We start from the raw sequence: 23,875 nt of genomic DNA on the forward strand, positions 1-23,875 counted from the left end.
GAAAAAAACATATCTGTTTTATCTATCTATTTATAAACATTATATATATATATATAGGATGGGTTGTTGGTGTGCCTTTGAAAGTATTGCCAGATATGATTCTTAATTCACAAGTCTTTCTACTTGACTAGCACTCAGGAGGTCTTAACAATGGTGCGTTAATGTCATAAGTAGAAGTAACCAGTGTTATATCAGCTGCCAGAGCTGCTATTGTCAAAGGTCCGTCAGCTCCTCCGTTGTAAACTGCAATTGTCAAAGCTTTATAACTCAACCATAAAGGTTCAGTCTGGGCTATAACTTGCCGTACAAAGCTTCATCTTGGGAGCATCTTTTGCAGCTCTTTCTGAACTATGGATGTGTGAAATAGAAAGAGGGATTTAAAAGTTTCAGCTTTGGTTAATATCATAAACAATACCATTGCAAAGCTGCTTTGATTCTTGTAATGAGAGTTTAGTCTGTTGCTGTTGGTACTGCTCATTTATACAAATAGGCATTATCTAGCCCCTCATAACAGAGAGTTCGATTTCATTGTTGTGATGATAAATTGACTCTTTTAGATTATTAGGTTGCCATTTGGTTTGGTGCACTGTGGCAAAAGTATTCAAGTTACCAGGGATCTCTCCTAATGGATTCTTCCCCACTTAGCGGCTGCATTCTGTTTTGTTCTCTGCCAGATTGCCCAATTGCCCTATGCTGGGTACTGGATTCAGGAAGTTAAGAGTGTATGAAATACTGCTATGATAATTCTACTTCTGCATTTGAGCAAGTTCATTAAAACTCCACTTATATATCCAGCTGAGTCCACTAAACTCAGTTTGGCAAAGTCAAAGTCACCTAGACTCATAACCATGATATGAAAATCTGAGAAACCTAAGTACTTATCCCAGTGGTTTTAAATAATCATATATTAAATATATTATAATCGTTACTCATGTACTGGGGTGGATGTTATGTTACAATATGCTTTACTTCAAAATAATATAAGTCCATTCCAGAGTATCATTTCCCTGGAAGCATGCCAAGGAGAATGACCTATCACCTTTTACTCAAAAAAATGTTTACTGCGCCTGGTGCTCTCCAAGGCCCTGTGGAATCCATGCACATAGATAGAGTCTCTGCCTTCACAGAACTTATAATATGATAAGTAATTATATAAGGGTGATGAGCGTCCTGACAAAGGATTCTTGATCTCATCTGAGATCCTTTGGGGACCACTTTTAGGGTTATTCCTCCATGACAGCAATGGTTTGAAGAAAGGACGCCTCCTTAATTCCTAAAGGAATCTTTTTGTAGGCCACCTAGTGGGCCATTTCTGACCTGTGGGATCAATAACAGGGTAGCCTGAGCTGTAGGCATGGGGAGCACTGTCTACATAAGATGCCTTGAGAACCAACCAAAGGCTCCTCTGGCTGCAAAATTTTCATCATCAACCAATGTTATTTATTTTTCCTATATAACCTGAATTTTCCACTGTAGGAATCATGCCTCTGGAGGAGAAAATAAAGTCCATCCTTTTTGGGGATTGGAGGACAGGAACCATATTTTATTAATGTTTATACTCAGGCATGTCTTTACCCTGCTCCACCACTCCTCTCAGTCTATGGCCCAGAAAGGCCTCTCCTCCAGGCTGCAGCAAGGACAGTGCTCCCTAAAATATACATTTAAGGAAAGAATGTTGCCAGCTGGAGGCTGTTGCTCTGTGCTTGAGTATTGAAAGCGGGTTTCTTTGGGGGGTAACAAATTGTGCCAATGAATCCAAAAATTTCACTGCTAACTATGTACAAAAGACAGGAATTATTATATTACTATGAAGAAGAGGATGGGGAGGAGGAGAAGAAGGTGGGGGAAGAGGAAGAGGAGAAAAAGAAGAGCTAACACAAAGCATTTATGATATGGCAGGCACTTAAGTGTTCTACATTTACTAGCTCTTTTAATCACCACATCAAACTTAGGATGTAGGGACAAATAATATGCCCGTTTTACAGATGCACAGGGAGGTTAAATGACTTGCCTAAGATCAGTCAGCAGCTGGTAAGTGGCAGAGCCAGTATTTGAACCCAGAGGGGCATGATTGCAGAGTCCATGCTCTTAACCAGTCTGCTGGACCAGTAGAAAGAAGCCTGAATGGAGAGCTGGGAATGCAGAACATGTGAATAACTATCAGACCAGCCTGATACAAATGGTTTGATCTCTCCGGTCTCCTGTTCCTGCCTCTGCAAAATGACAGATTTGGATTGGATGATTTGTAAGGTCCCTCGAAGCTCTAACATTCCATAGCTGGGATTCTGGGTAAAATATGCTTATGTTGTCTGTAAGTTAGAAGCAGGTGCCAGACCTTTTCCCTTTGCCACAGTCAATTGCAGAAAATTAGCTAATTGTCACCTGAAAGGCTCAGAGAATCTGTTCTCTTGGAATAAAATTCAATTGTGGTGCTTATATTTAGGGGTCATATTTGCAAACATCATTAAAGAAACAAGTCACATAACTCTATAGGCCATATAGAGTCTGCTTAAGTATCTCCCATAATGAGGTCTAATGATCGACTGATTTCAGTGAAAGTATCACATGTGCTTCATTTATGGATTCATTTGAATTTCATGGATTCATGGATTTAATTTATTTGAAGATGTAACATAATTCCTGGTAGAACAGCTGTATTCTGAGGGTCACTGTAATGTCCTCAATGAGGCATCTTTAGAGAAGCTCTTTCTGATCCCCTTCTCTAAAGCAGATCCCAAGGCATTCTCTGTTACATTTCTTCATTTGTCTAAAATTATACTCTCCAAAATTACCTTTTTTATTTTATTTGCTAACTTTCTTACATCTGTCTCCCCTTACTGTTTCTCCACACTGGATGATCTGTTTGGAAAAAACCTTTGTAACTCCAGATATGGTCAGGGATGCACAACGTGCATGCACAATATATTTTTGTTGAATTAATGGAGAAAATGGTAAAAATGGGAGACACCAGTGAGTGGCACTCTATAAAGAGTGGAGGATGTTCTAAGATAAAAAGTAAGAGAGTCAATGTTTTTATTTGTAAGTTTGAGTGACAGATCTTAACAACTGTACAGGCAAAGGTCTGACTGCCTTGCTTGGATAATGAAGAAAGATATAAATATTAACCTATCAGCCTGTCCCAAGAATTAATGTTAGGTCTTTTTTAGGCTGTATGCTATGAAGTCCAGCCAATATATACTGCAAAGTGGTGTATATGTGTGTGTGTGTGTGTATATATATATATATATATATATACATACCACTTCATTTATGTGTATATATATATATAGCATATGTATATATTATACCTATGTCAATATTGTGCATATGTATAAATTGTGCTTATGTATATATTGTAAATTTGTATATATATTATATATATACACAATATATCAATATATATACAAAGTAGTATGTAATGAGTAATTAAATTGAGATGACCTGACTTTACTAATATTTTTAATTATAACTTATCATTTTATTGGTTTAGATATCTGCTTAATTTCTGTTGAAATCAAAGTTTTACACTGGGTTGAATAATATTTAACTATTTAGAATAATATACCTCTTAAACTGAACATTTCTTAGAGAACACTTAGCCCAATTTTAGGTGTCTATGTGAATGAATCTCAACAAGAGATTTTTTAAATGAATTAAATATGTATAAGCTCCAACTCCTGAAACTTGTAAATTAATGGCAATATATTAAAAGATTAACATTGGGAAAAGATGTATAATCAATTTTTCATAATGTACTTCCCAAGGAGTTAACTGAAAATTGGGTTAATAGGATCTCTGTGAACTGATAATGACATCTAAAATGAGATTTTTACAATAGTTTATCTCAAACCACTGGACTCCAGGATGAAATATTTTATTTCACAGGAAAATAACATTTGCTTTACATGTAATTTTCAGTCACCACATGATTTGTGGTAAAAAAAAAATGGCTGTTTTCTCTTAAGCATGTGAAAGCCCGAGTTTGCATACATATATAATATATACCCATAAATGAATCTTTGTATACTGTACACACAGATACAAACGTATGTATATATATATATAGTTACATTATTGTTTGGGATTACAATGGAATATGTAAAAAGAAGCCCATAAGAGATGGAATAATATATTCTAGAACTAGAACTCCTATTTTTTAAATAAATACTCTTTGATGCTTCTTATTGCTTGAGTTGTGCTTTTTCTAGAACAAATCTTAAGAATTCAATTTTCAGCTTATACGTTTTCAGAGTTATCATTTCAGCTATAGCAAAATCCTGCCATTCAAAGATTCCTGATTAGACTATATAAGCCTTCTGGTTAAAACTCCAAAATTTTTTTTCTCGTGTTTTTTTTTTTTTTTTGAGGAAGATTGGCCCTGAGCTAACATCTGTTGCCAATCTTCCTCTTTTTTTTCTTTTTTCTCCCCAAAACCCCCAATACATAGTTGTATATCCTAATTGTAGGTCCTTCTAGTTCTTCTATGTGGGATGCCACCTCAGCATGGCTTGATGAGCGGTGTGTAGGTCTGTGCCCAGGATCTGAACTGGTGAACCCCAGGCTGCCAAAGCAGAACGTGTGAACCTAACCACTGCACCACCGGGCTGGCCCCTCTCTTGTGCTTTTATTTGTAATAAAAATGTGTTATTTTTGAAGATCTATAATGTACTAGATATACCAATGTTCTACTTACTGTTTGTATTATCTATCAATGGCACACATGAAATTTTAGGAAAGATATTTTCCCTCTATTTGGAGATTCACCTGTTTCATATTTATTAATGAAACTAGATTGTTTCATTACACTCTCAAATCTATGTGGAAAATGAATTATTACCACTGTGTTTTTCTTCATTATCTGTGTAGGTCCTCCAGGTCCTAAAGGTGATCGGGGAGCAATTGGCTTTCCTGGAAGTCGAGGATACCCAGGATCGACTGGGAAGAGCGGGAGGCCAGGTATTATGCTAACGTATATTTTCTTTATAGAATATGTAAAATAAACACCAGTTCATAGATATTTTGTTCAACTTCTTAGGTAACAAAATGGTGGTCATCATAGTATGAATAGTAGCACTCACGTGCGGTTTGTTTTGTGGTCAGAAACATTTTGAAACTGATTTCTCTCCACCTGAGGAAAGTTTCTACGTCCCTAAGGAAAGTAGTTTAAAAAAAAAAAAAAAAACAGGATTTATAAACTCCATGCAACCTTAAATCACCACGAAAAATGCTATCTTAGAACAAAGAGAGTAGAAAGAATGGCAAAGAAAAACAAAGTGTAAATATCTCTTTAAGTTAAATTGACCAAACCTTGTTCAATTACAGTAAGCAAAATAGAGATAGGCCCGAAATCCTACTATGCAAGATAAACTGCCTGCTATTATATATTAGTACTTAATAATCAACAGTGTTTGGGCCCTTTAAAATTTACATACATGTTGGTATCGTTTCTACTCCTTATGCCAGTAGCCTAAGCTTGAACTGTGAACCTTGCACAGAAATTTTAGAGGGGGGCAGGCTTATTGTTTCCTAATTTCAAAGTAAAGTATGACCAAGAGAGTAGAATCCTTATCATTGATTTTTAATAGATTTTTTTAGAGCAGTTTTAGGTTTATAGAAAAATTGCACAGAAAATACAAAGAGCTCCCATATGCTACCTACCCACATAGTTTCCCCTGTTACTAACATCTTCCATTTGTGTGGTGCATTTGTTATAACTGGTGAAACAATGTTGATACATTATTGTTAACTAAAGTCCACAGTTTATATTAGGGTTCACTCTCAGTATTGCAATGGGTTTTATCAAAGGTATAATGACACTATGCAGCCACCACTAGAGTGTCATACAGAATACGTTCACGGCCCTGTGATTCAGATCCCCTGTGGCCCATCTTCTCATCACAACCCCCTTCCTCCCCAAGCCCTAGCAACCACTGATGTTTTTGCTATCTCCTGAGTTTTGTATTTTCCGGAATGTCATATACTTAGAATCATACTGTATGTAATCTCTGCAGACTGGCTTATTCCGCTTAGCTATATGCATTTAAAGTTCTTCATATCTTTTTGTGGCTTTATATCTCACTTATTTTTAATGCTTAGTATATTCTAATGTATGGAAGTACCACAATTTTTTTATCCATTTACCTGTTGAAGGACATCTTGTTTGCTTCCAAGTTGTGAGCTGCATAAGCATCCACGTGCACATTTTTGTGTGGACATGAGTTTACCTAGAAGTGCGATTGCTAGATCACATGGTAAACCTATGTTTAGTTTTGTAAGAAACTGCCAAACTGTCTTCCAAAGTGGCTGTGCCATTTTGCATTCTCACCAGCAATGAATGCGAGTTCCTATTGCTCAATATCCTCACCAGCATTTGGTGTCATCAGTGTTTTGGATTTTAGCCATTCTAATAAGTGTGTTGAGGTATTTTTGATAGTATCAGTGTTTATGGACTGTGTCAATGGCAATTAGTATTGAAGAAAAATCAGCTAGCCACAAGCAAGCAACTTGCCATCAGTCTCCCCCAGAGACCCGATCACCTGAACTGAATGATGTATTTATGTGCTGACCATCTCTAAAACCATGTAGCTTTAATCAGGCCTTTTTGGCAATGTGGGAAGAAGTGTGTGTGTGTTTGTTAATTTGCTTGACCTTATCTACATCGCTCAGGACTTGCTGAATTTCCTAGATGAGCAGTTTGTGTTCAATAGATAAATATACTTAAAAACCTTGAATTTGACAAAATTGTGAAGCTACTTATAGATTCCAAGATAATTCAAAATAATTCTGAGAAGTGAGAAAACATATTTTATCTGCATTCTGTTTTCAAGTCAAAATGGTGTCTTAAGTCTATATCTATCTCAAATAGACAGACATTTATTATCCCTGGCAAATTCGTGGTAAGATTTTGTATGGGACTCTTTCTGGAGTGATCTATTTGTAACTTCCTATTTACATTAAATAATAAGGATTAACTTTATAAATGCATATCACTATGAGCTATGAGTAAATTAGAGTTACTAATTTGTCTTTCTAGAAAGTCTATTCGAAAAGAGGAAAAGCAGCAGAAATTTTAGGAATGTTAAGAACGCCTCACTATTTCTCACAATTGTCTGTCTATTAGGCACAACCTTTCTCTCTGTGTGGTCAGAGAAGAAGTTAAGAATAAATGACAGAAGAGACATGAAACTATAGCACAAATTAACTGATTTAATGAGCGATAACTGACCTCATTTATTCTGTGCCTACGTTCTCTCATACAATCTGCTTGGACCTGGGGGTACAAGACAAGCTAGTTCCCCATCCTTGAGAAGTTTCCTCCCAGAAATTTCCTCACAATGACCTCTCTTCAAAAGTATAATCAAAAAGATGATTCTGTAAAGTTTATGTGATATATCTAATCTGAGGTTGTTTGTTTTAGAGGATTAAACGTTTGTCAGAGTGGTTTGAACTTGAATTTCATGGTGGCACATAGTCAATCCATGCATATTATTTTCTTTGCCATCTTGGAAAATACAGGGACAGCATAGCACATATTTGAATCCTAGATTTGACTCCTACCTCCCCAGTCAGCCTCTCTGTGCCTTGGTTTTGTTATCTGCAAAACAGGGCTAATAAGAGGACTCACATTTTAGAATTTCTATAAAAGTCAAATGAATTAATAGATGTCTTAAGGTGCTTCAAACAGTTCCTATCACACAGTAAGCTGTATATACAGGTTAGTTATTAGGCACAGCCTGTACAAGCTCTAGGTTTCTTCCTACTCTTAAACTCCTAGAGTTCAAGAAATGCCCACTAGTCAAAGTACTTGGGAGAGCATTCACTGATTCATTCACCCAATCAACACAATTTTATGAGGATTCACTGTATGCTGGAGATAAATATAGCAAAGCCGCTGCCCTCAAGGAGCAGGGGACAGAAAAATACAGAAGCAATTAGCTATAATGCAATGTGGTAAGTAATAAACATTTGTGAAGTAGGACAAAATGCTATGGGAGTAGAGAGTAGAGTCATTAATTCCATACAGCAAGACATTATGGTACAGAAGAAATGGTGTTTAGTGCTGACCTAAAAGATACATAAAATTTCTTTAGGTCCCTGGTTCTTGAACTTTAGCAGGCATTAGAATCACCTGTAGGGCCTGTTAAAAGAGCTTACTGGGATCCGCCCCTGGAGTTTCTGATTCAATAGGTCAGAGGTTGGGTTTCCTCCAGAATTTTCATTCCTCACAAGTTTCCAGGTGTTAGTGATGATGCGAATCCAGGGACCACACTTTGAGAGCCACATCTTCAGGTAAAGAAAAGGAGTGGAGGAACAGTGAAAATAAAATCAAGGGAAGAGGTAATAAATCCCTTGACGAAAGATGTCCTTAGGATATCTCTTCCTTATAAAAAGACTCAAATTCGGTAGAAATGTGACCAGAAGAGCCTCGTGCTACTTTAGTTCTACTGCAGATGAAAACAAGGACTAACACAGAATTCTTCCTCTACAAGAGCCCAAAGAAGGTGGTAAAATTAGAAATAAAATCCAATAATTGTCACAGTCTAACTAATGACACAGCCCGGACTATCTGAGTGATATTGAAAGCATTATCAGATTTCAAAGCAAAAAATTCAAGAAAGAGCACCCATATTTATTTTCTCCTATTTTCTCTTCTGCTCTCCTTTTGTTTCCTGACCCCTCCCCCTTCCACACGTATTAAGTACCCACTATATACACAAGGTACAATGCTAGCTACAAGGAAATGAGAGGTGAATAAAACATAGTCTGTAACTGATAAGATACACAAATATGAGAAGAGAAAGGGAAGACTTCATGCTTTCTCCATGCACAGTAGATCTATGGAGTAGAACATTTACAAGATCTGACGTATTTGCTTCAGAAAGCTTTGAAGATTTAACTGAAGTGTAACCTTATGTATCTTCAAAATCCCTAGAGGCCTCCGGATATAGCCTTGTTAAATGAACTAGGTTTTCCACCGAGTAAACAATGCGCTTGTCCTCCAGTTAGACTCTTGGAGTCCATTCAAAGTCTGGTTCTACTAAGCGTGAGTCATGATCTTTCTTAGGAGTATCTAAATCTATAGACCATAAATAATTCATTTATTTAGTTGACAAACATTTACTGAACACTTTCTCTGAGCAGAAACAGCAAAGCAGTAGATTGGAGTGAAGCAGGCAGAGTGAGGGAGAAAACCCAGGGAAGGTGGAGTGAGAAAAGCCAAAGGCAGAGGGAGTTTCAAAAGGTGGTCGAGTAAGATGAAGTGTACAGAAAGCTCTTTGCATTTGTTGTTATAAGGATGTTGCCTTTATTGGGGGCAGTTTCTGTGGGGTGGGGTGGGGTGGGGTGGGGTGGAGTGGAAACCAGATTGGGGAATTCTTAGAGGTGAACTGTCGATAAGGGTGATAGATGCCAGTAGACCCAACTCTTGAGCAGTCTGGCTCTGTAGAGCAGGAGACAGAAATCAGTTTTTTGTTTGTTGTGTTTTTTCATTTTATTTCTGTGAAAGAGAGATTTGAATATTGTTTAAATGCTGATGGCAAGATAAAATAGAGGAGTGGTTGAAGACACAGAGGAAAGAAGGGTAGAAAGATAGTGTAAAGTTAAAGAGAAGGTTGAAGGTGAAGAACTCGGGAAACAGGAAGAAGTGTTAGGCATAGGAGGGAGACGGTCACCTCTGAAATTGAAATACCTGCAAACAGTGTGGCTGGGCTAATTATGGCATGTATGTGAAAATGGCTAAACTAGTGTCCACCTCTTGAAAGGGGCGCTAAAAAATGCTTGAAATCATGATTTATTGACATTACCTCCTGTTATATTTACTTTAAAGTTGGAATGTCAGTATATTACATACTATTTACTTCTTATTTTTCAATGACTTTCAGAAATATAAGTCCTTTATTTTTTATTGAAGAGTGACATATATGACAGGAGATCGTTAACTCCGGGTTTTGACTAAGTTCTTGGGCTCGTTTTTTAGCCAAATGTATCTTTCTAAAGGAGGGATACACTCTCATTCTCTAGAATGTTTTTGATGTGTTCAAGTGTGGGAAAAGATTTCCAAGTGTCATCTGTGAGGTAATGTCTGAATCATGTAAAATGACATAAAATTTGTATTTGCTTATAAGAAGAAGGTAATTTTCATTTTCCTGTAATTAAAAAAAAGAGTGGTGTAAGATAAAAAAGCAAAATAAAAAAGAAAATTAATTTTTTCTTTATTAGAGAATCCTAGTGTTGGGGCCAGCATGGTGGCGCAAGCGGTTAAGTGCGTGCACTCGGCTGTGGCGGCCCGGGGTTCGCCGGTTCGGATCCCGGGCACGCACGGATGCACTGCTTGGCAAGCCATGCTGTGGTGGTGTCCCATATAAAGTGGAGGAAGATGGGCACGGATGTTAGCCCAGAACCAGTCTGCCTTGAGAGAAGGATTGGCAGATGTTAGCACAGGGCTGATCTCCTCACACACACAAAAATAGAATCCTAGTGTTATCAACACTTAAGTGGGTCATTGACTTGATGCTCTGGCTTGAGCATTTCTGTTCTTAAAATACCCAAGACAAGTTGCAGCATGAAAAGATTTTCAAGAATAATACATAGTCTCCTCCTTTTTCCTAATTGTGAAAAATAATGCTGAAATGATAAAATTAAGCTTGTTTATTATATTATCTTCTCTGAAAAGAATTAGAACTGATCAGTGATACTCTTTTAATTCCCCTCTCTCTCAATTTTTTTTTTACTATCTTAGACTTTTCCTTTTGAGAAATCTGAAACTCTGGGATTATATCTCTTAAAAGTATACCATCAAAAAAAATACAAAAGGTTTTGGGTACTTTGTGCTAAATCAATGATTTTTGCCAATTTAACATTACCTGAAATGACTGAATCATAACTAAAAAGTGAATTTAATGATGTACAATGTAATCACATATGCAAGGCAATTAGAGGCATTCTTTTTATAATCCTTTTATAAGGAATGGTTGGCATTTCAAGAACTCTTCAAAATAGAATTTTAATTGGAAATTAATACTTTTTAAGTGCTAAGTCTGAATTCTCATGTTACTCATCACAGGTTATTTTATATTTTTTGAATCTGGTAAATTAGGGGTCAAAAAATCTCCTCTAAGAGGTGAATAAGGGCAACTGTTCAAAAACAAAGCACAGATGAAGAGGAAGTCAACTAGAGAAACAAACAAAAAATAAAACCCAAAATAAAGATTAAAACTTTAAAATAAAATTAAAAATAATTGTGCCATAAAAAGTGAGCTGAAGGACCAGCTCCTGTGGCCTAGTGGTTAAATTCAGTGTGTTCCACTTAGGCGGTCTGGGTTCAGTACCCGGATGTGGACCTACATCACTCAGTGGCCATGCTGTGGTGGCCACTCACATACAAAATAGAGGAAGACTGGTAACAGATGTTAGCTCAGGGTGAATTTTCCTCAGGGGAAAAAAAAAAGTGAACTGAGATGAAAAAGTCCTTTCATTCACTGAGAATAAAATCACAGAGAGAGGGTTCTAGCTAAGCTTTGGGAGATGTTGTAAAACAAAGAACGGTAATAAGAGCTACTGTCTATTATGGGCAAGGTGCTTCATGAGTATTTTAGCTAATTTTCAAGACAACTCTGCAATGGAAAGTATTATTTTTTCATTTGACAGAAGAATAAGCTTTAGCTTATTATAAAGACTTATTCAGAGCCACTTACCTAGTAAATGGCAGAGCAAAATAATTCGAGACAGGGATTTGTAAATGACTGTTATTATTCCAAAGCCCATGATTTTTAACCTATGTCCTTTGACCTCCTGGATGGAAAGTTCTTGATTTTGTCAGGAAGAATCAAGAACATTAACAGAGATTTTGACTTAGAGACAGACAGCACTATGACCAGTCCTATGTTTATGCCACAAAGGTGGTTACTTGCAAAGTAGATATCTGAGGAGTGTTGGAAGAAGAATCGATAAGCAAAAACAACACTACTCTCATGAGATGAAATTGTCACCATTAAAATCTCTTGATACCAAAGGACAATCTTCCGGATATACCTTTAAAAGTGGAACTGTGGGTGAAATAGCAACCCATTAGCAAAGACTAAGCTCCTAGCAATGTTTCCATATGTATTTGAAGTCCTGACCCACACATAAAATGACACCATTTGTACCACACCCCTATGTAAATGGCTGAGGTTTCTCAAAGCCAAAAGGTACTAGCCCAGAGGCTTCGATGCCCCTCAGACCTTCCTAGCTTTCCCCAGGACTGAGGTAATCAGGGTCTTGGCACTCCCAGAAATTCATTCACAGCCCAGTCTTTGGGATGCTCCCCGCTAAAGAAAGGGAAAACAAGATAGAGAAGTTGTAATGGGAATAGAAAAGCAAGGTTTAGGATGAGATGGACGACACCAGGCTTCCTGGGAGAGGGAGGAAGGCACAGTCAAAGGCTGAGGAAAAAAAATGAATAAGCACAAAACAAACTGCTAAACTGCTTACACCTCAGTTTTGCCTGCGTTTAGGAAAATGAAACATTTAATGCCCTTGTAAAAAATTTGAGATAATGTGTAAAGGACCTACCCAGAACAATGCCAGTTTCATAACACGGCCTCTAAAATGATAGCTATGACTATTATTACCATCATCAACATTCTTATATTTGAATATCTGTAGGTTGTTATAAGTTAATAGTCTAGATTACCTTGTGATGCCTTTTCTTCATTTAAAGCAAGCATTGTGAACTGCCCTAATTTTAAAAAGTGGTTTTTTTTGCTTTTTTTCCCAAGGAAATCCTGGACAAAAGGGCCAGAAGGGGGAAAAAGGCAGTGGAAACACGCTAAGTAAGTTTATAGTTTCTTGCTTTTTTGTGTGCCTTTGTAATAAACCAGTTGTGATAGTAGCTGTCTAGGTTTGAGGCAAATGTTGGGAACTTCAGCATCAATCCATAGAGATTCTGTGGAAGTCAGTCACAGTTTTCTACAAACAGAGCATGCTAATTGGACTAAAACAAATAGATTAAATTATACAACTCTTTGAATCTCATTACCCATTTGTATTTTGTTTTTGTGGTGAGCACGATTTTCTACAAGTTCCTCGTGGAAAATTGTTCAATTTTCAAGTGAATTTCTATCTGCTGAAGGAAAATCGAGCTTATGAATAGAAACAATTACAGCCTCCTTATGTACTAACTGAGCTAACTGAAATGTTACATATAGGAATTCGGACAATCTAAGAACCTTCACAGACTAATTCTCTGACGGCTGGGGTTTTTGTGTTTGGTTTTATTTTGCTAAAAATTTGAGAAGTGGTATTCTATACCCTAGACCTTCAAAACTGCAACAGAATAGATTTCACAACAGGGATCTTTGTTGATGGAAAGCTGACCTCATGTTGCAATGTAGAGAATCTGTAAATTGGACCTTAAAAACTAAATATTGGATGAGATGTCTTCAATATGCCGTGTTATAAGTCAATTGTTGTGTGTCTAGGCCCAATCTACACAGCTATAGTGAAAGGATTATGAAAAGAATTGAGAAATCCATGCTTGAGTTCTCAGAATCCAAGTGTTCCTCCCCTGGATTCCGAATAGGAGCCGTATGCGATGTGTGTGTGTGTCTGTGGGAATAGCGGGCACACACAGAAGCATAACCGTTACCCATCAGGGGTCTGCTTTAGAGAGATTATGGCAAATCCTTTAATGTCCCAAAAATCTAGCAGTTTTCCATTGTAATTATTTTTTTTAAAAAAATACATACTAATTTCTCTGCTTTAGCAAAAGTAATTATTTTAACCTAATACTGTGTATGGATGGATGCCACATTTAGACAACTTAGGGTCACCATCATGATTGCCATCCATTAAAGTAGAGTGTAACCGCACGGTACTTTCCACCATCGTTGACTCGTTGATCCATCTTTGCTCCTAAATTGAACAACACAGAGAATTGTGTCTCCTCAAAGTGCTTTCGCGTTATTCAATAAATATCAGTGTTATTATTATATTAAGATAATAGAAACGTTAGTATGTATTTTCTCCTTTGTGTCCATTTATCCTTTCATGTGATCAGTTTTGTCTGCTGTATACTTTTTATTCCACTTCCCCTTTCTCCTTATCCTTCCATTGATTTTCAGTTGAGCTCCTTGCGTAACCCTCTCTTCCCAGTCTTCATGTTTTTCTCTCTCTTTCTCTCTACCTTTATCTTTATCTTGGTTCTTCTTTATCTTCTTTTCTCCTTTTCCTGAGGCTTTCTCCAAGCTTCTTAACCTTGACTCTGGTCAAGCTTGGCAAATAAGGGACTTCTTTATTTGTAGTCTGTAAACTGAATGCTCACACTGTCTTCTGTTACCTGAGGTTATCAAATGCTTTGAACATTTTTTTCGGATATGTTCGGAAATGTTTTCAGTTACAGATATTTTTATGGCTGCTTTGGCGTTTATGTACATACTTGAAGAAAGCAATAAGAGAGATATTTTCATGTATAAGTGTATATAGCCTCCAGATTCCCCTCTATGCTCACTCCGCCATAGAGTATATAACTCTATAATGTTTCAAAGAGAGAATAATATACACAAACATCTATACATCATGTTCTGCTTTTTCCTTATTTAAGTTAATATGCCAGTCATCTGCTCATGTCAATACATATGTCTCTACCTCTTTTCCCTCAATGGCTGCACATTATTCCATTATATAGCAATACTGTAATTACCATAATATATCATTCAATCCCCTAGTCATGAACACTTGATGGTTTTTGTTTTCTTTGATTTGGCTTTAATAAACAATGCTACATTCAGCATTCTCATACATGATCTTGTAGGAATACTTTTTAATAGAAAATTTGCTAAAAGTAGAATCAGTAATTCAAAGGTGATATGCACTTTACAATTTGATGGATTCTTACAAATGGCTCCAAAAAGGTTGTACCAATTTATTCTGTATCAAAGTGCCTGGTTCCCCACATCTTCAATTAATTCTGATTAGTGAAAATTTATGTTGAATTATTTTAATATACATTTTTTTATGTTTTTAAGGCATAATTTAAATATAATAAAAATAATCATTGATTTCCTCTTTTATATATGTGTCAGGACCAGTATAACTCCCTGATCGTATTAGGGCAGGGCCCTTTTAAGATCAGGTGGGTTGGGCAGGACACCCTCTGCTACCATCTTATTAAAAGGCCCTTCACCTCTGGACAAGTCATCAGCACAGCTGACTCCAAGATCCCTTTGTGACTCCTCCCAACGACCTTGGTTCCCGTATGGTGCCCGGCTTCCGCATGGCTTCTTCTCCTGGCCCTTGGTGCTGTTTGGGCCTCTGTTCCCATGTTCATACCTCTGCCCTCTCCAGTGTCTCACCATCACCATCCCTTGCACTCCTAGCCGGGATGCTTCCCAGGTACTGACTGGCAGGCTGCTCCTGCCAGTCCTCAGAGACAGGCTAGGAGCCCTCTGCCACCCGTTCAACTAGTGTCTTGCTGAACCCAATTTAACTCATTGACTTCCAGGAGAAATCTCATGGATACTGATTATATGTGAGTTCTTTCCATTCAAAAACACTATTCTCAACCAGAGATAGGGATGACGTTAAAGAAAATCCATTTGTTCATTCACTCATTCATTCATTCATTCATTCAGCATATGTTCATTACAGCTCCTCCTGCAGCTGGATATAACAGCTAATAAAATAGCTATTGTCTCTGGCCTTAAAGAGTTAATTGTCCCTGAAAGACATAGTCATGTAAAGAGGCAATTATCCAATACAGCAGAGCTATACTGGGGAAAACAGGGCTCTATAGGTGTTTAGAGGAGATCAAGATTTTTGAATTCCTTAGGATATCAAAAAGGTAAAATCATTTTGATTTGCTTAGTTTACCTTCTTTTCTTCTTATTCTCCAAATTACAGCGTATTTTTTTCAAATTTTATAATGAAGTAAAGTGGATCTTGGACAGTACATTCAACACATTTGAACCAGAAAACAAAACTTGTTTCCTCGAATTACCTGGCCATTTCAAGCAAGAATATTTTGATCATGAAAAAATAATGCTGATAATTTTTTATTCTAAAAATCTCTTTGTATTTTATGCTTTAGATATCCACTATAGATCCTGGAGAAAAAGAAATATTTCAGTAGAACTAGAAATATTTTGTGCGAGTGAAGAAAGGGTCAAAAATGAGAAAGGAGAAAAGGTAGGAAAAGGCAGGAGAAAAAAAAAGGAATAGGAAAAATGTGGGATTCCATGTTATTTTTGAATGTCTCTCTATTAATTAACATATCATATTTTCACAACTCTGCTTTGCTTCCAACTTTAGCACAAAGTCCCAGAATTCACAGCCTTGAGGTTCTAGGAGAATTCTAAGTAGTGTGTCTAGGTGTATATCACTGCTTCCATTCCCTCCCCTGTAAGATGGATATCTTGACACCTACCTCACAGGGTTGTTGTGAGGATCACATAAGATACTGTGTGTATGAAGATGCTCTGTAAAATCATAAAGTGCTTTAAACATGTAAGGTATGGTTCACAGTGGTCTCTCCAAACTGGAACTGCTGTTCTTCACTGGTATAATGCAAATATTTTAAATCTGTAATCAGGAGTGAGCAAAATGAAAATGCAAGAAGCCAAATAAATGTCATGGACAAAAAGAGAGATGCTAGAGAATAAGATGAGATTTTACATTTGCTAGAACAAGGCAAGTGTGACCAGATCACAAATCAGCGAGTTTGTCTGAGCTGAGCAGCAGAGTGTAAGTTATAAATAAAAGAAGCCACTGAACGGAGTGTATGCCACAGGCCAGAAGCTGTCAACGGAGGTCAGAACAAAATGTCAGGCTAATAAAACAAGAGTCCAGGCTCTGAAGGACAAAGCATGAGTCCAAGGTGCTGTTGATGAGAAAGTTCCAAGAAGGGTTGGAACAAATTAGAGTTATCAGTGATCCTCTGGGTCTGTGCCTGCGTGACACCAAAGTCTCCAGGAAAAGAAGTGAAGGGGAGGAGAATTAGCCAGTCATCAGATAGTCCTAAATATTAGCCAACTCACAACGCTGGCTAGCCAGTTAATGCAAACATCTGGAGATTAGTTGGATCTCGTCATCCATGGTTTAATTGAATGTGGCTTCCTACCCCACTCTGTGCTGGGGGACAGGTGCAGCCTGGGAGACCTCTTCTCTTGCCAGCAGGCCTTGGTCCACATTGGCCACAGAATGGCCCTGATTTCAGAGATCCTGGGAGACAATTCCAGGAGATTCAGTTCATAAGTTAGCTGATACCCTAAACCACAAATAGATTTTTTTTTTAAAGCTTCAGTGCATGGTTGTGTATCCTACTTGTTAGTTTAGTTCTCCACGTGAGCCACCGCCACAGTATGACATCTAACAGATGGGTGGTGCAGTTACACGACCAGGAAATGAACCCGGGCTGTGGTGGTGAGAGAGCCGAATCTTAACCACTAGACCATCAGGACTGGCTCTACAAATGGATTCTTAAGTCTGTGAAATACTAGCCTGAATGTTCCAAATTAGGGGAGAAAGGCATCTCTTCTCTCTTAGACAAAAAAAGGTGCTGAATGCCCAGTTCAAATGCATAAATTATGCCAACTTTAATAATGTATAAAGAAGAGAAATCAAGACCGCACCGAGCTCTAACGGCCAGTCATAAAGTTTGTCTGCTGTGTTCTCACTCTAACTTGGAAGGGTAAGTGTGTCAGTCAAGCAAAAGAATTTCTACCATACAATGAAACACATTGTGTGAGGTTCTGTCCTAAACATACCAGTTGCTAATGTCTCATTTGTTGGTATTTTACACTTTGCTCACGCCCAATGAAACTATAACTAAGATGTGAATTTAGAGTAAGTATCTTACTTTGAAGCTCATACAATGTTATGAAGTATCAATTCGTCTTTCATTTGATTTCTACTGGGGACTCAGTACAATCTTAAGTGAATTCTGATCTTTCTCAAAGCATTGAATTCAAAGTAAAGTCTTCTCCTCCAATCACTAAATAATTATAATAATGAGCATTTAGAGAACATTGGCTGTGCACCAGCGGCTTTTGATGCAGTATCTCATCTAATCCTCAGAAACGCCTTTGAGGTAAGTACTATTACTATTCCCATTTAGAAACTGAAGTTTACTGCTAATAAGTGGAAGAACAGAAACTCAAAGCCAAGTGGATTACTCTCCAAAGCCCGTTTGTAACTATGACTCCATTCAACACTCCCACACTAGTTTTATGTATTTTTATATATAAATACCACAAATATGTAGTATGGAGGGTGTGGAGAGAGGAAGAAGGAAGAGAGAGAAAGAGATTTGCAATGAAAATTTGGTTTTCTAGAATAGAAATACTAATTTGAAGACCCTAAGGGGATGAAAATTCTTACAGTATGACTTCCATTAGGTCAAATTCCAAAAAGCATTCTCAATTAATCTTTATTTGTTAATGTTTCCACCTTCATCTACAGCTCTAACTACTACCTCCAGTCTCTCCCCCAAGTCTATGACTCAAAAACAGTCTCCCAGGAATGCTCACAAAGCTTCCATTATCAGTAATGAAAGGTACTTACATGCACCAAGGGAGGGAGCTACCTGTTAATGTGCTAGCTTTATTTCAGTAACTGGCACAATTTTAACAGTTTTCAGTATAATTTGGCTGCTTTGATGTCTCTCTTCTTTTACTGTGTCTTGTTTTCAACTTCTCACTGTACTTTTCCCAGTAGTACCAGTTATGATTTAGCAAAGCAGAGTACACTTGAGCAGTGACGGCTCCAGGTAACTTAGAGAAATGCTGCTCATGCTTGACGGTTATGTGGTGTTTAAAGCTTTATATAATTCCACAAACTGTTGCTAAAACACATAGTGTTCCATTAACACAATAGATGTGTTCCTTAATAGTGTGTATAACTGATATGTCTTGTAAATTGAAATAGAGATTTAAATCAGTAATGGATCCAGTGGTTAGCACTTAGCCTGTTCAGTCCCTATCCTGGCTGACTCTCACAGCCTGACTTTCACCAGAGCCAATTAGAAGGGGAAAAAAATAATCAGCACAGCTTCAGCCAAGTCTTTTGCACCAGCAAAATTTGAAATTCATCCAGTTATGTGCCAGAATGCAGATGGAGGAGAGAGACCCAACATGCCACTTCCTATTCCTTGACAATCTGAGGACCAAGTGGCTTTCCTGCCCCCCTTCAGAGAGCTAGGTCCTGGCTTCCTATTCTGCAGTAAATTTAGTCTTACGCTAACACAAGATCGTCTGTTTTCTTCCAATTAAAGCACCTTCCGAGAGAGTATAGGTTCACAACCTATTACTTGCCCTCCTCAACCCAGCTTCTTTGGAAATGCACTGCCCTGCAGTTACTTGCTTGCATGTGAAGTGTCCAAGAAATATCTCCCCTTGTGGCTTGACCTACACACTCTTGACTCTTTCCTGGGAGCTATAGTTATTCCCATTTCCTGTTTCCCCTGAATTCTTACTCACATCCTGCTGGACCCACTGCAAAGTAAAGTACCTGAATCTCAGCAACCTTTCAGATACTCATTACTGGGAACTATTTAAAGGAATCCTAATGTGAATTCTTCCCCCAAGTGAAAAACACCCTATTTCCTAGTGATGTTTTGTGTAATTCTGAATTTTCATTTCCTAGAAATGTTGAAAGATAGGTAAATTCTTTTAACTGAATACAAATACAAATATTCAGTGTCTGTGCACAATATTTTCACAAAAACTCTACATGGCTTACAGCATAGTTCATTTGTTTCCTATAAAATGATTATTTGTTCTATTCCAAAACATCTTCCACCCCAAGCTCTCTCTTGTTATATTCTCATTTAGTCCTGTTACCTACTGTGTCACCTGTACCTAGGAACACTATTTCTTCACCAAAACAACATGTAGTGTATTAATCACAGAGAATAGCCACGTGAATAATTATTATTACTGTATTGAGACATGGGGTAGGTCCTTAATAAATACTTATATTGTTTTTTAATAAGAATCTTCTAAGCCTTTGAAGTAGGTATTTCAGTGACAAAGTGATTATTTTGTTAAAGAAAGATTTCTAATCTATTCAGATCACAACGTAGTGGGTATGGCTATTTAATTCTCATTTATAAATTAAAGACAAAGCCTATATTTTCAAGTTTATACTCATTGAGGTACTCTGTTTCTCATTTCATTTGAAAATAATCAAAAACACAAAACAAAGTGAAAAAAAAGGGAAGTATATTAACCTGCTTGAGTTACCAAAACAGAAAACCACAGACTAGATGGCTTAAACAATAGAAATTTATTTTCTCACAGTTCTGGAGACTAGAAGTCCAAGATCAAGGCACCCTCAGGACACCACTCCTACTGGATTAGGGTCCCACCCATGTGACCTCAATTAACCTTAATTATCTCCTTAGACGCTCTATATCCAAATATAGACACATTGAGGGGTTATGACTTCAGCATATGAATTTTGGGAGATACAATTCAGTCCATAGGAGTAATGTATCAAGAACTGATCTCAGTGTCTCTGGGCAGTCTCATGTTAAATCTTGGCAGTACAGGGCTGCAACTGTTTCAGAAGGAGGAAGATCCTTCCTTGGTTGTCTTTGCCTGTTTTTCTGTCAGTCTGTTCTTAAAGGCAGGGCCTAAATTCTACCATAAATAAATTTGAAATGTTTTTATGTTTTTATGGTTATGAGAGCAATTTCAATTTTATTTTTTTGCCAATATTGTGTTTTCACATGCAGTGGTGTTCTTTTACATTATGATGTTTCATGAAATAATGAAAATCGATAGGGTAACGCAATTTAAGTAGACAGTAACCAATGATGCTGAGACAAACAGAATGACCTGGGAAACTACTTCTAATGTTCTTTGTCAAATAATCATCATCTATGTATTTGTAAGAACTTTTTAAGTAGAAAATAACAGAAACTTGCTTAATCAAGAAACAGAATCTATTGGCTCACATAATTAAGAATTCCAAGAGATGGGTTTGCTTCAGGTATGGCAGGATCCAGGACTTCAAACTAAGTCATTTGGACTCTCTCTTTTTCTTTATGTTTGTTATATTCATTTGTCAAGTAGGCTCTTGCTATGCCACATTATCTTCAAATATGGCCATGTTTGAGAAAGAATGACACCATCTTTCCCTCAAAAAACTCTTGTTGTCTCTCCTTGGATCCTGAGTTTTCCCTTAACTAACTACGGTAGTGTCTAGAGAGTGGGGCACACTCATTGCCCAACCAAATGAGGTAAATACTGAGTGATGGGTTAGGCAGGACCACCACTTCAGAATCTCAGAGTGCAGGGTAAAGGGCCCTGAAAAAGTGGATCAATCTAACTGTGTTGTTCAATAATATATATTAATATTCTTGCTAATTGCTACTGGGCAGCAATGTATTAGGTCAATTCTTCCATAATGTGAAAGGTTAGAACTCTCTAAGTAATTACACTATGTTCTAGTATTGTTCTAGCAATTGTTCTCAGGCTGTGGTGAGCGTTGCAATGACCTCTAAGGATTTTATCATATACAGATGGCTAGACTTGACATATAGAGATTCCAGTTTCAAGGGTTTGAGTTGTGGACAGATGTATGTGATTTCCAAAATCTCTCCTTGGGATTCTGAAGCACAAAGTAGTTGAGAAACTCTTCTCTAATCTATGATACTTTTGTGCCTCCATCGTTAGGCTAGAAATTCCCAATCATTAAGCTAGAAATATGAACTCTTAAGAAACAATAATATTAATAATATCAATAATACCTATAATACATAGAGTGACCCCTCTGTGCCAGGCACTTTGCAAAGCACTTTGTATACCTCATTTACCTAATCCTCACAAAGAAATTATCACACTGTTGTTTCTCCCATGAGAATTTAGAACAGTTAAGTAACCTGTGCAAAATCATACAGCAGTATATGTGGTGGGTCTGCAGTTTGAATCTTGGTTTATCTATCACTTAGGTACATTATATTGCACCTTAACCTGATTTTCCCTCTCAAATCTCTTCAGAGTACATGCATGAACTAAAGTAATTCTCACAACAGTCCTGTAAGATAATTATAAAAGATGCCATAACAAATGAACTAATTAAAGTACAAAGAGGAAAAAAGTATGTCCAAAGTCATAAAGCAAGTTTGTAGCACAGCCAGGACTAGAGCCCTGGTCTGCTGACTTCTAGCCTAGAGAAGCATCATGTTTCATGATATGGATCCTGCCTCTTCTCTGATGAGTAAGCCCTGAGACTCTCTCTTGAAATAGAGCATTTAGTACCTCCATCTAACAAAGAACCCAAATGTTGAGATACACCATATTTTACAATTGTTTTCTGTTTTTCTTTCTGTTATTACCCAAACAAAATATGCCATCCTATGTTTTTTTCTTGTTTCCAAGAGTATGTACTCTGATTACAGCAAAATAGTCAAGATTTAAGCTAAGCAAATGGAAGCAATGTTTTTGCAGGAGGGAAACAGCTTCTTTGTTGGATTTTTAAGGCATCAAGTAATCTGTCTTAAATGTCTCTGGCCTCAGCTGTTGGCACAAATTATGGCCTCTCCTGTTGAGTGAAGAGGTAATGAAGACCGTACACACTATCGTCTTCTACCAATTCCAATAAGTCAATTTGATAACAGCCTGCAGAGTTCTAAACAGTTATGAGCATAAACAAAATATAGCACAAAATGCCAAGGAGAATGTATGTTATCTTTCAATTTACCTCCCAATCCAATTCAAGGGGCAAACACTCAGTTATTTTGGAAAATTATTTTCTCTTTGTAAAAAGTCAGAAAATCTGTACTGAACTGTCAGCCATGTCAGTAACTGAACAGATTAAAATTTAGTGGGCCAAATTTGGGACATTTTTCTCCATAATTCACAGCTCAAATCCCCTACAGTCTATGATTTCACAGGTTCCTAGAATAAATTTCAGAATGAAATATAATTAATAATTCTATCACTACCACTTACATAGTAGTTTTTAGTTTAAAATATATTTTTTCACATATTATCATATTTGAACCCTCAATCCTAAGAGGTACGTGTTATTGTATTTGTTTTAAAAATGGGCAAATGAAGGGTCAAAGAGATTAGATCACTTATCAATGTCTCAACAGCTTATAAAGAGCGATATGAGGACATTTGTGAGGTTGGCTGAGGCCTATGTTTTCAGAAATCAGAAAGAATGATAACGTAACTTATGCTATTTTATGATGTGAGTTTTCTAAATTAGCTCTGTTCAGTATCTTGAAGGATGACTTGATTATTTTTATGCCCTAGAGTTTTAAGTAAAGAGCAAAATGTTACATTTTAACTACTCTATAAATAGGTAAATAAAATTCCCCTTTATAAATTTTTAAAAGTCCTCCTAAGTCATTACAGAAACTAAGACTCACTTAGAAATGAAGTATTAAATAATAACAAGATTGATGTAAAATGATAACAAAATCCCAAAATATGAACACGGTTCTGTGAAGAAAACAACATGCTCTTTGAAACGCAGACATGTTTATTTAATTGGCAATTTGATAATCCAGTGGTAGAAGCAACATTATAGCTCGTGATCCTCTGAAGAGAACTTACACTAACAACCATGCTCTGCTTTTCTTCTCTCACTCAACTGTTCACTTTTGTTTGTTTTTTCTCCACATAAACTTATTAATCATCACATCCCTGTGGGGATTTGTACAACTAGGAAGATATATTTTTTAAACACCAAGTTCTTGTTACATCTTAAATATTTACCACTTCTTTTAGCAGGAGTATTTTAAAGTCCTGTCTGATGATTCAATTCCAAAACTGACAAACTATAGGAAATAATAGCCTTCTTCTACTCTTTGATTTTCATACATTGAAGTAATTTACTCTTACTCATAATTAAGTTAGATTTACTCAGCATCATCTGAGTTTAGTAC

General features: G+C 37.0%; 1 protein-coding gene across 3 annotated transcripts in view; it reads left to right on the forward strand.

Moving 5' to 3' along the window:
* MSR1 (macrophage scavenger receptor 1) overlaps positions 1-23,875 on the forward strand; it is an 80,224-nt gene that overhangs the window by 34,806 nt on the left and 21,543 nt on the right. For 2 of the 3 annotated variants that reach the window (XM_058525095.1, XM_058525096.1), the window contains 2 exons: positions 4,867-4,956; positions 12,759-12,812. In XM_058525095.1, the coding sequence (XP_058381078.1) occupies positions 4,867-4,956; positions 12,759-12,812 (144 nt within the window). Of the gene's footprint in view, positions 1-4,866; positions 4,957-12,758; positions 12,813-15,062; positions 16,487-23,875 lie in introns of those variants that run through there. The other variant, XM_058525097.1, reaches the window with a different exon arrangement.

The sequence above is a fragment of the Diceros bicornis genome, chromosome 29, assembly GCF_020826845.1.
Source record: "Diceros bicornis minor isolate mBicDic1 chromosome 29, mDicBic1.mat.cur, whole genome shotgun sequence".
Classification (NCBI taxonomy): domain Eukaryota; kingdom Metazoa; phylum Chordata; class Mammalia; order Perissodactyla; family Rhinocerotidae; genus Diceros; species Diceros bicornis.